Source organism: Lepidochelys olivacea (assembly GCF_965140295.1).
Source record: "Lepidochelys olivacea isolate rLepOli2 genome assembly, chromosome: 17".
NCBI classification, from domain to species: Eukaryota; Metazoa; Chordata; order Testudines; family Cheloniidae; genus Lepidochelys; species Lepidochelys olivacea.
The window spans coordinates 1,525,207-1,536,708 of NC_140427.1; the positions used below are offsets into that span (position 1 = coordinate 1,525,207).

At 62.2% G+C, this 11,502-nt stretch overlaps 2 protein-coding genes across 4 annotated transcripts in view; one reads left to right on the forward strand and one right to left on the reverse strand.

Annotated features, from left to right (window-relative positions):
- SUPT6H (SPT6 homolog, histone chaperone and transcription elongation factor) overlaps positions 1-1,374 on the forward strand; it is a 40,007-nt gene extending 38,633 nt beyond the window's left edge. For both annotated transcript variants that reach the window (XM_084650654.1, XM_084650655.1), the window contains exon 37: positions 308-1,374. In XM_084650654.1, coding sequence (XP_084506780.1) covers positions 308-494 — 187 coding nt within the window. In that variant the 3' untranslated portion in view covers positions 495-1,374. The remainder of the gene's footprint in view (positions 1-307) is intronic.
- Positions 1,375-4,682: 3,308 nt separating this feature from the next.
- On the reverse strand, positions 4,683-10,803 carry PROCA1 (protein interacting with cyclin A1). Of its 2 annotated transcripts, none has more exons than XM_084651313.1 (4): positions 10,519-10,803; positions 7,775-7,850; positions 6,765-6,899; positions 4,683-6,677 (listed from the first exon to the last, which is right to left on the reverse strand). In XM_084651313.1, exons 1-4 carry the CDS (start codon positions 10,781-10,783, stop codon positions 5,984-5,986), a joined length of 1,170 nt encoding a protein of 389 aa, XP_084507439.1. In that variant the 5' UTR covers positions 10,784-10,803; the 3' UTR covers positions 4,683-5,983. The 2 variants fall into 2 exon arrangements, with proteins under 2 accessions (XP_084507439.1, XP_084507438.1); XM_084651312.1 differs by having other exon boundaries at positions 7,718-7,850.
- Between the last annotated feature and the right edge of the window lie 699 nt (positions 10,804-11,502).

Genomic DNA, 11,502 nt, shown 5'->3' on the forward strand with positions numbered 1-11,502 from the left:
TACCTCCGACGTAACTGAACACAGCCCACAGAGTTCTGCAGGCATCCTAGAGCCACCAGCTCAAGCTGCAGAGCCCATGGGTCCCAGGGTCCCATCATGCCAGGCTGCACCTTGCTCTGAGTAACCGTGCTGGGGGAGGAAGTCTGCGTGGGCTGCCCTGTCACCTGCCTGCCTTTGAATAGGAGAGAGAGACTTTGGGGGCATCCAGTAGTGGCATCCTTCTGCGAAGGCAGCACCTGGGGAGGGAAACTGACCCTGTTGGGCTCCTGCTATTCGTATGTTTCACTTCCTGCTTTTGTCTGTGTAGGTCCAACAGCCACGCTGCAATCGACTGGGGGAAAATGGCCGAGCAGTGGCTCCAGGAGAAGGAGGCTGAGCGGAGGAAACAGAAGCAGAGGCTGACCCCTCGTCCATCTCCCAGCCCCATGATCGAGAGCACGCCCATGTCCATTGCTGGGGACGCCACACCACTTCTGGATGAAATGGATCGATAGGCCTTGCTGGACCTGACCCTTGACCTCTGTTCTTTCTCTTGGGAGGGGAGGGGGGAGGGAGAACAGCTGAGAACGAGTTCCCTTCCCTTCTCCACACAACTCCTATTTTATACTTCATAAAACTATGTGAAATGACACTTGGTGCGTCCACCCACATGAGCTAATATACTTGGCAGGGCTGGTATAAATACACACACACAGATCATAGGAAGGGATGCTGCAGACACCTCTGTGCACTAAACCTTGGTTCACCGTGTGGGAAGCTCAGCAAAACAGTTACAAGGGTCGAACGAGACCCTTTAGAAATGCACAGCGACCTGCTTTCACAGCCAAAGACTAGAAAGCAAACCTAGCTGGAAATGCAAAAGCTCTTGGCCTAGAGCGAAGTTTTATTTTGATCGTCATGTATTCTGAACGTCGCCCGTCCCCGTTCTGACCCACGGAACGAAATCCCGTGGGGGCTCGGACAACTCAACCCACATCCTCTGAAGTTTCTGCTCCTGTTTGCTTGGTGGCTCCTTGTATAGTGGGCTCTGCCAAACTCCACCAACTGCCCCAGCTGTATTTGCAAGGGTGTTCTAGCAGAGCAGCTCTGGGCTAGGGCTCTTGCCAGAGAGGGAAGCAGCTGTACCACAGGCTCATCCTCTCCTGGCTTCATTTGGGACAATATTTATTCAGTTGGTTTTTAACTTGGACTGCAAAGCAAAACCCTGGGTAACAGCAGCTTTTCCAAGAGTGAGCAAGACCTAAGGCACTGCAAGTGCAGCCACTCCTGTGGTGAGGAGAATGCGAATCAGCCTGAAGTGCATGTCCTCTGTCATCCCGCTTAGCTCTGTCCACATGTAACCGAAAAGGGTGAATAAATAGTGTTTCTACTGAACACTAGTCTGGAGGTGTTCTCTTCTCATCCTGTATTGCCTGCCTCTGCTCTCAACCACGGATTTGCTGCAGAAGCAGAGTACAGCAGTGAACCAGGAAATGCCCCTCGTCTTGTGTTGCCCGAGTTGCCTGGTGGGCTGATGCTGAAGAATATTTTGTGTTGAATGTGTTGTGTGGGGTTCTCAGCCCAGCGTATCAGGGCGACACCCCTGGCACTGCCCTCCCCTCTGTCCTAGCAGGAGCCAGGCAGGAGGCTGACGGAACGCAGGTACTGTCTGTCCTGGGTCAGAAGCAGCCCTGCCAGAGCTGAGGGCTCTGTTCAATACACTTCCCTGTATTTCGCCACCTGCCTTCTCCAGGAGGATTTTGCCTGGAAGCAGGATTTTTGTTGCTCTTGATCTGTTAACATCACAACCCGCTCCTTGAAGTCCCAGAGGGCTCTGCCCTCAGCTGGGAAAGGAGCAGACAGCTTAGGAAACAAAGGTCCTGTTGCGTGCAAATGCCCTTAAATAGCAAGAGATGCAGGAGACAAGAAGGTGAAGCTGTTCTCCCAAGGAGTGCAGGACCTGGTTTCCCTACAGCATATCCCCTTTGCTCCCCAGGGTGCTGGCCTGGCTGCATCCCTCTCCTTACCGTGCAGGCGGGCTCTGCTCGGGGGTAGATTAACAAGCATACTAACCTTACGCTGTTTGTTTATTTTGTTCAGTTCTGTATGACAGGAATTTGACTGTGGAGTAGCTTCCTGTGAAGGAACCTGCCAGAGAGCCATTGCGCTTCGTCTGGCCGCTCCTTCTGGCTGTCTTTGGTTTTAGTTTTTTCCCTTTCCATCAATAAAATTCTACTTTTGGGATGTCGATTGTACCCAGCGTTCTCCCTGCCTACTGCACTAACGCGCTCCGCTCTGTAAGCCACCTCCTGCCCTGCTCTGGGGATGCCAGGTTGTCATGGAGTGTGGGGGAGTCAGGGCCCTGCACCCCTCTTCCTGGGATTCACCGTGACACTCCGTCAGCCAGTAAACTGGAAGGTTTATTGGACAACAGGAACACAGTCTAAAACGGAACTTGTGGGTACAACCAGGACCCCTCAGTCAAGTCCTTCTGGGGGGCAGGGAGCTTGACCCCAGCCTTGGGGTTCCCTGCTTTCCACCACCTAGCACAAAACTGCAGGCTCTCTCCTCTAGCCTTTGTCCAGTTTCCCTGGCAAAGATGTCACCTGGCCCCACCCCCTTCCTGGCTCAGATTCCAGGCTCATCCCTTGCTCTCCCCTCCCCAATGCAGACAGTCCCCGTAGAACTAGACGCCAACCCCGCTCCCTCCTGCGTCACACAAGTGTAGCTGCCCCGTCTCTGTTCTACCAGCACTTGTGTGGCTCTAATGATGGCATGGCCTGTAAACGCTCAAGGGGGCACGTCCCTGAGCTACAGGCCCTGGCAAAACATGCAGCAGGTTATGAGAAGTGTTAGCCGCTGCTGTAGAGAGCCTGCGTTTCCTCCCTTTACGCTGCTGGGCCCTCTTGCTGCTTCGGGCTGGGGCGTTCCGGTTCCGCAGCATGCATGTTGCAGCCCGGATAACGATAACGCTCCTGCACCAACCTCTGCTCGGGCGGGGTGGGTTTGGTCTGATCTCCACGGGGGAGATTGGGAAGATGTGTACGAGCTGCTGCTAGTAGGAAATGGGAGCCTGCGTTTCCCATTTGTATCCCAGGCCCTCCTGCAAGTCGCGATCCCCTCCCACACCCTGCCTCCTTCCCCAGAGGAGGCCGCAGCCTTCTACGCTACATCGCTCCCGCTTGCACCCAGGACATCGCTTGAAAGACTCTGCCTAGCAACGCTTGGCTGAGCTCGGAGGCACTGCACTGTGGTTTTAAATGTCTCTCTCCGGCTAGCGCTCTGCCCCCTTGCACGCCCATGGCCGCTCGGTAGGAGTGCAAAGCTTTGGAAAGGCCGTTCCCAGGGTTAGGCTCGCTCTGAGCTGCACTGCTGTGGCTGAGTGACAAGCAGCACGCTTGGCTCTGTGCGGGGCCCATGGTAAGTAGGCTGCTCGCTTGTGATGTGTCTGGGTTCTCATGATCCTTTGTCCAAGGGCGGGGGAATGGCCCATCCTCTCCGGAGCAGGGGCTGGTCTCTTACGGTATTTGAAGAGTCCTGCAGGATGCGGTGGCAGGTTTAAATCAGTATCTCCCCAAAAGTCTGAAACTAAACGCTCCTGTGCTTTTTGCTTTAGCATTGCATGCTCTGAGTGGCTGGGTAACGCTGAGAGGCCTCCCTGCATGGACAGGCACACGGCCCTCCCCCAGCACCTCGTACCTGGGCCCTATGGCTGACACTGAGATAAGGATCATCTTGCCAAATGCTGGTTTTAAATGAAGGCTTTTTTAGTCTCCTGAGAGACTTGGCTAGAATGGCTTGCCTGGCTCCAGGGTGGAGCTCGCTGAAAACAGGGCTTCTCCCATGCATTGGTGGATCTGTTTTCCAGCATGATCTTTGCATCTCTCGCTCAGTGCAGAATGAGAGTGGGAGCAGGGCTTTCCTGAGCTGTGTAACTGGGGCAAACCTCTGCCTTATGCCTTCTTAGGTATTCATACACGTTTCATCCAAGTGCTTGGCTGGTGCCTGCAAGACCTTGAGCCCATTGGGGAGCTCCTTGAGGCACATCCTCCACCCCCTTGATCTCCCAGTGGCTGCAGCAAAGCAGCCGAAGTCCACACAGTGAGAGACCTTGACTCTTAGAGCCGCAGGCCACACAGACAGATGGGCGCCCTGCCTCGAGGACACCACAGAATTGCAGGGTGCGTGGGCATGATGTTAATGTTCACAAGTGACCCTCCAGCTGCTACCACCTGTGGGTACAGCACAGGCTGGGCTCTGGCCTGGGTTCCCGGCCCATAGGCGCTGGTTTGGCATGTAGCTTTATGCAGGGCACTGACCTGTTCAGTCAAACGGAGTTAGTACCTGCCTGCGGGCCAGAGGGTTCGTGTGTAAAACTCAGCACCCCCCATTGCTATCACTGGAGCAGGGCAGAGAATTATTGTTATAAACCCCCAAGCTCTGTAAGTGGCTTGAGAACTGCTACAGCAGCAACCCCATCCCAGCTAAGCAAGAAGCTGCAGTTGGTTAATGAATGCCCCAAATCAAGGTACTGACCAGCCGTGCTAAGGCGGGGTCAGGGCAGGGAACCGCCTGCCCTGCCCTTAACTCAGTGCAGGAAATCTGCATGCCCATCCTCCCACTGCCATTCCTGCCCTGCCAGCTTGCAGGGAAAACAGCTCCGTGCCTGAGCTGAGCGTTGAGAAATGAAACCGCGTTAATGGTGAGGAGTAACTCAGCCTAGTTCTTTAATAACCTGCGCCCCTCTCATGGTCCAACACTTGGACCAAACAGGATACTTTCTCAAAGCCCAAGGCGCTGTCTGCCTGGCCTAGGCCAAACAAGCACCCAGTTCACAGAAACACACACAACTTGCTTTTCTTTTAAGTGCTGCCCTGGGAGGGTCAGGTGCTGGGCTGGCCTCCGAGCTGACCAAGGGCTGGGAGCCTGAAGAATTTTCCCCTTCTGCTCTGCCCAGTTCTCTGGCATCTGCTCTCACAGGGTCCCATTGTGCTGCTGTTTCCCCTCCAAACACTGGGACGCAACCAGGGTTGTTTCTTTGTGGGTGTGCAGGAAGAGCAGCCCCCGTCACCGTGCTCCAGGCCCTGGAACCAGCAAATCTCTGGGAGTCTAACTTTAAAAGGCACCCAAGCAGGGGGTGTTGGCGCTAAGGGGGGTATATGCTGTGCCAGCAGGGGCTGGGTGGGTGTTTACTTCCTAGGGGGCAGTTAGCATGAGCCCCAAAACTTCAGTAAAGCAAAAAAGGACCAGGGCCAAAGTATCTCTTGGGAACCCCTGATGCAATTACCCATTTTGGGGAGCAGGGGAAATACAGGAGCTGAGGTGGGATCAGGAAAGCAACAGCTGAAGAAGAACCACTAGCTCTGCACACTAGTGCAGTGATCACACGCGTGCTCTCCCTCGCCTGTTTCTACCCCTCCCCAGGGACTTTCATCTTGCCTAGACCCTTCAGGGCAGGGACTGTGCCTTTCGCTGCATGGCCAGAGGGGTGCTGCCACGGTGACTGCCGGTCTGCTCCGCTGGTGGAACAGGCAGGCTTTGCCGCCCCGCAGCTGCACGAGCAGGGGTTTCTGGTCCGTGCCCTCCGCTCTGTAGCAGGCAGGGCTCTCCCCATTCGGCTATGCTAAGCCCAGCTCTCTTGTTCTTTTGGCTCCGTGCTGGATTAGATCTGGAGTCTTTCCTGTTCCTTGTCCCGCTTTACAAATGTACGAAACTGCATTGTCACCTCTTTCCTGGACAAACATTTCAACGGCGCTGGTGACGCAGCAGCCAAGTCACAGAGGACTCCCTGCAGCAGGAGCCGCCCTGCACGGACACCCTGCCAGCAGCAGGAGCTCCATCTCATCGGCCCTGCACGGACACCCTGCCAGCAGCAGGGTCTGGGCTGGACGGGTTAGGTATAGAACACTAGCATGGTACCATCTGCTGCATTGAGCTAATTTATTACACTGGCAAGCTGCTCTCTTGGGGACGAGGGGAAGGGCAGCCTTGGCTGCAGTGAGTCTCAGACAGGCCTGGGCAGAGACTCCGCTTTCTTTCTCAGGCGCTTCCTTCCATTTCTTTCCCGCCTCCTCTTCCTCCTGCTGGCAGCTGGGAACGTGGGCTGGAGAGTAGGTAAAGGCCTTGTTTTCCACTGCCCCCAGTCACTGTTTTCAGCCTGCGCTGTCCCGTGTGGAGTCAGGGTCTCCTCCCGGATGGGGGCATCGTTCAGGATGGCATTGAATGCATCCTCCTTCCCCCCAGAGTCCAGCAGCTTGTTTCCCAGCTCCCCCAGCCCCAGATGCTTAGGGAGGAGGGAGGCAGCATCTGCAGTGGGGGTGGGGAGCCCCAGCACCTCAATTTTGGAATGGACTTTCTTCTTTTTCAGCCCTTTTCCTTTCATGGTTTTCCTCCCTCTCTTCTTCCCTTTCCCCTTCCGCTGGTTCTTGGTGGGGCTCTCTGGCTTGGGCCCAGTGGGCGCAGACTTCTGGGAGCTGTCCATAGCCCGTGTGACAACCTGGCCTGGGGGTGGGTGCTTTGTCGGAGGAGGGGCCCATCTGCCCGTGCTCTCTCTAGGTGGGGGAGTGCTGGGCTGGGGCGCTGGGCTGGAGGGAGCCCTGTCTGAGCCGGCTGCCACTTGGTCTATCAGTTCCCCACCAAACTCATAGAGCACCGGCGCCCGGGGGACCGCAATGGCCACGGTGTTGTACTTCTTGCACCTTGAGAGAAGTGGGACGAGAAGCAGAGTGAGGGGGGTGCAGCGGGAGGGGCGTGGGAGCACCCCAGGCTCCCTGGTCAGGACTTACCAGATGTACAGATAGGGCTCCACGCACTGTTCTCTGTAGGTGAACTCAAAGCAGGGCACCTGGATCACGTTGAAGAACGCCTGGCCCACCACGCGGGAGGCAGTGTCATTCACCTGCCTCAGGCAGCCTTTCAACCTGCAAGGGCAACGCAGAGCCTCAGGCAGGGTAAGAAAGGGGCACGGGGCCTCTCCTGCCAGGCTGATCTGGGCGCTGGCCGGGGCAGCGGGGGAGGAGCTGTCACGGGACTTCACCGGCTCTTGTTCCTCACCCCCTGCAGCAGCCTGTCTCTCGGAGCAAGCGCTGCGGTGGGGAGAGCTGTCCAGTGTCTCCAGCACAAGGCCTCAGGGCAGCGGGACTGGTTTGGGAGAACTGTGGCATGCAGGTTTCTAAACAGGAACCAGCCAACGGGCCCGGTGACGGGGCCTGTAGCTGCTGCCAGTGGGCAGCATTGTACTCCGTGCCAGTTAACTAACCCTACCCGTCTCTGGGGCCTTCCGTCAGCGGGTAAGCTGTTCCTATGCCTAAGGCCTGTGCCCTGGGTGCTGTGATCAGGTCGACCAAACCCCCGGGGCAGACACAGTGAGGGGGGCGGGTGAATTCTTCCATCCACCGAGTGACCTCCTCTGGGAGAGATGGCTGAACCACATGGACTGGAGAAAACCCTCCCACGTGCGTGGACCCACCCAGAGGCTGGGTCTTGGCCCAGGTTACAAAGAAAGCCAGTAGCCTCAGCCTGCCCTGCAGCAGCCTGTTCTCCAGCGCCCGCTTGGCTCTGCTCCCGGCAGGGGGGAGAAGTCGGGAAATTCCAACCCCCTGCCGCTGCCCAAGCTGTCACTACTTTGTGTTCAACAGCCGGGGCAGCGTATCCCCCCGGCCCGACAGCATCCCCTGGCCGTCGGCCATGGCTGGCTCCCCCGTGCAGCCCCGGCAGCGGGCCGGGCCAGGCCCCGCACCGCAGGTCGCAGGTGCAGTGGCTGATGGTATGCCAGCGGAGGTTCCGGTAGCCGTACTGGTACGTGAAGGGGTGGATGACGTGCTGACAGTGGTCGTGCTCCCGGCAGCACTTGTCGGTCTCCCGGTGTTCTCCTGGGGGGACGAGGGAGAGAACACCTCAGCCCCCCGCGCCGCACAAGAGCGGCACGCCGGAGCGGGCCCCAGCGTGAACGCCCGAGGGCTGCCAGCTCTGCGGCCGGCAGGCCTGAGGCAACAGGCTCCGGGGCTCTCGGCACACGTGGGGCCCTGCCTCCCGGCTGCTGCTAGTCTGCCAAGGCTGCCTTCCAGACTCGCTGACAGCCCTGCCCCTCCCGCTCCTCCTCGCTCCCCTCAACCACCCTGCACCCAGCCTGTGCACACCCCCAAAGCCCCCCACGACCCCAACCCCACGCCACCCCCAAAACCCCGTCCGCCTCCCACATGTCCCCCAACCCCCCCACCTCCCACGGACACCCCCAAAACCCCGTCCGCCTCCCACATGTCCCCCAACCCACCCACCTCCCACAGATACCCCCAAAACCCCGTCCGCCTCCCACATGCCCCCCAAACCCCCCCACCTCCCACAGACACCCCCAAAACCCCATCCGCCTCCCACATGTCCCCCAACCCCCCACCTCCCACAGACACCCCCAAAACCCCATCCGCCTCCCACATGTCCCCCACCTCCCACGGACACCCCCAAAACCCCATCCGCCTCCCACATGTCCCCCACCTCCCACGGACACCCCCAAAACCCCATCCGCCTCCCACATGTCCCCCACCTCCCACGGACACCCCCAAAACCCCGTCCGCCTCCCACATGCCCCCCACCTCCCACGGACACCCCCAAAACCCCGTCCGCCTCCCACATGCCCCCCACCTCCCACGGACACCCCCAAAACCCCGTCCGCCTCCCACATGCCCCCCACCTCCCACGGACACCCCCAAAACCCGTCCGCCTCCCACATGTCCCCCACCTCCCACGGACACCCCCAAAACCCCGTCCGCCTCCCACATGTCCCCCACCTCCCACGGACACCCCCAAAACCCCATCCGCCTCCCACATGCCCCCCACCTCCCACGGACACCCCCAAAACCCCGTCCGCCTCCCACATGCCCCCCACCTCCCACGGACACCCCCAAAACCCCGTCCGCCTCCCACATGCCCCCCAAACCCCTCCCCACCTCCCACAGACACCCCCAAAACCCCGTCCGCCTCCCACATGCCCCCCAAACCCCTCCCCACCTCCCACGGACACCCCCAAAACCCCGTCCGCCTCCCACATGCCCCCCAAACCCCCCCACGGACACCCCCAAAACCCCATCCGCCTCCCACATGCCCCCCAAACCCCCCAGGCATGCCCCCAACCCCCCCACCTCCCATGGACACCCCCAAAACCCCATCTGCTTCCCACATGCCCCCAAACCCCCCCCACCTCCCACGGACACCCCCAAAACCCCGTCTGCCTCCCACATGCCGCCCAAAACCCCCACACATGCCCCCAAAACCCCCCACACATGCCACGGACACCCCCAAAACCTCCCCACACACTCCCAAAGGCCCCACCCCAAAAACCCACATGCACACCCCCAACTACCCCCCCACACACAACCCCCTCACACAGACACCCCAAAACCCCCACACACCCAACGCCCCACACCTCCCATGGACACCCCCAAAGACCCCACCCCCTCCTGCATGCATCCCCAACAACCCCCACGTGCACCCCCAACCCATCCAACAACCCCCAACAGACACTCATAAACCCCCCCTGCACACCGCAATGACCCCACCCCCCCACCTCCTCCACACACACCCCAACGACCCCCCGCTCACACCCAAACACACCCCCACACACACCAACCTCTGCAAACGCCCCCACTTGCCCCCTCACACTCACGGTTTACCTGCCCCCCCCCGCGGGGTGTGTTGAGTGATCAGTCACTGAGCACTCCGACCCCCCCGCCCCGCGTCTCCCGCCCCCGTCCACACTCGGACTGGGCGGGGTAGGGGGCTGCGGTTTGCCGCTCCTCGCATAGATCTGCTGTGGGGGGGGGGGCCCGGCTCCAGCGCCCCGGGTGGTCCCGGGGGGGGGTCCCGACCCGGCTCCAGGGCCCCGGGCAGTGAGGGGGGGTCCCGGCCCGGCTCCAGCGCCCCGGGCAAGGCGGGGGGGGGTCCCGGCCCGGCTCCAGCGCCCCGGGCAAGGCGGGGGGGGGTCCCGGCCCGGCTCCAGCGCCCCGGGCAAGGCGGGGGGGGGGTCCCGGCCCGGCTCCAGCGCCCCGGGCAAGGCGGGGGGGGGGTCCCGGCCCGGCTCCAGCGCCCCGGGCAAGGCGGGGGGGGGGTCCCGGCCCGGCTCCAGCGCCCCGGGCAAGGCGGGGGGGGGGTCCCGGCCCGGCTCCAGCGCCCCGGGCAAGGCGGGGGGGGGGTCCCGGCCCGGCTCCAGCGCCCCGGGCAAGGCGGGGGGGGGGTCCCGGCCCGGCTCCAGCGCCCCGGGCAAGGCGGGGGGGGGGTCCCGGCCCGGCTCCAGCGCCCCGGGCAAGGCGGGGGGGGGGGTCCCGACCCGGCTCCAGCGCCCCGGGCAAGGCGGGGGGGGGGGTCCCGACCCGGCTCCAGCGCCCCGGGCAAGGCGGGGGGGGGGGTCCCGACCCGGCTCCAGCGCCCCGGGCAAGGCGGGGGGGGGGGTCCCGACCCGGCTCCAGCGCCCCGGGCAAGGCGGGGGGGGGGGTCCCGACCCGGCTCCAGCGCCCCGGGCAAGGCGGGGGGGGGGGTCCCGGCCCTCACCCAGCTGCTCGAAGCTGTCGGCGTTGCTGCCGGCCCCGCACCAGAGGGTGCCCGGGTAAGTGAAGCCCCGCTTGGCCCGTCTGCGGGCGGCGCCTCCCGCCGGCTCCGGCCGCCCCCGGCCGGGCGCCCACGTGGCGCCCAGCGGCTGCCGCCCGCCCGAGCCCGGGGAGCCGGCGGGGGCGCAGGCGGGGCCGGGCTGCCCGGGGCTCTCGGCCCCCCGAGCCGCCGCCAGCAGACACAGGAGCCGCAGCGCCACGGCCCGCATGGCCCGGCCGCCTTCAGCACCGCGGGGCCAGACAGCGCCTCTCCGCCGCCTTATCAACCCCCCCGGGACCGCCCCTTCCCTGCCCCTTCGCCGCCCTCCTGCCCCGGGACCGCCCCTTCCCTGCCCCTTCGCCGCCCTCCTGCCCCGGGACCGCCCCTTCCCTGCCCCTTCGCCGCCCTCCTGCCCCGGCACCGCCCCTTCCCTGCCCCTTCCCTCCCCCCCACTCCCCCTCCTGACCCCTCTTCCCCCCCGACCGCCCCTTCCCTCTGTCCCCCCGCTACTCCCTCACCCTCCTCATCTACCCCCAGACCCCCTCCCCACTGCAACTCCCTCTCTGCCCTTCCCCCTCCCCATATATTGCCCCACGAGCCCCCTGCCCCCTCCCCAACCCTTCTACCCTGCTCGCATCCCCTCCCCCATCTCCTCTCCCCACGCCCATTCCCCATCTCTCTCTCCTCCCCTTCCCCCCCCTTTGTTCCCCATCTCTCTCTCCTCCCCTTCCCCCCCTTTGTTCCCCCTCTCTCCTCTGTCTAGGGAGTCCCCAGTTGATCTCACCCCAGATGGCAGGGTGGGGAGGGGAGTCCAGGGACCCTTCTGAGGCATGAGGCAGCCATGGACAGAGAGGGGATGCGGGGGGGGGGCATTTATTTGCACTAGGTGTTCCCAAAGATCGGGTGGGATGCTGGGCTTTAACCCCGCAAGGAGGGCAGACGGGGCCT

What these genes read in the sequence shown, in the direction of transcription:
- PROCA1 (XM_084651312.1), bottom strand. Translation starts at nt 10,783, where the DNA reads ATGCGGGCCGTGGCGCTGCGGCTCCTGTGTCTGCTGGCGGCGGCTCGG. An exon ending in CGACAGCTTCGAGCAGCTGG is followed by an intron (nt 7,851 to 10,518) that starts GTGAGGGCCGGG and finishes TCGTCCCCCCAG; the next exon opens with GAGAACACCGGGAGACCGAC. An exon ending in CACTGCACCTGCGACCTGCG is followed by an intron (nt 6,900 to 7,717) that starts GTGCGGGGCCTG and finishes TTGCCCTTGCAG; the next exon opens with GTTGAAAGGCTGCCTGAGGC.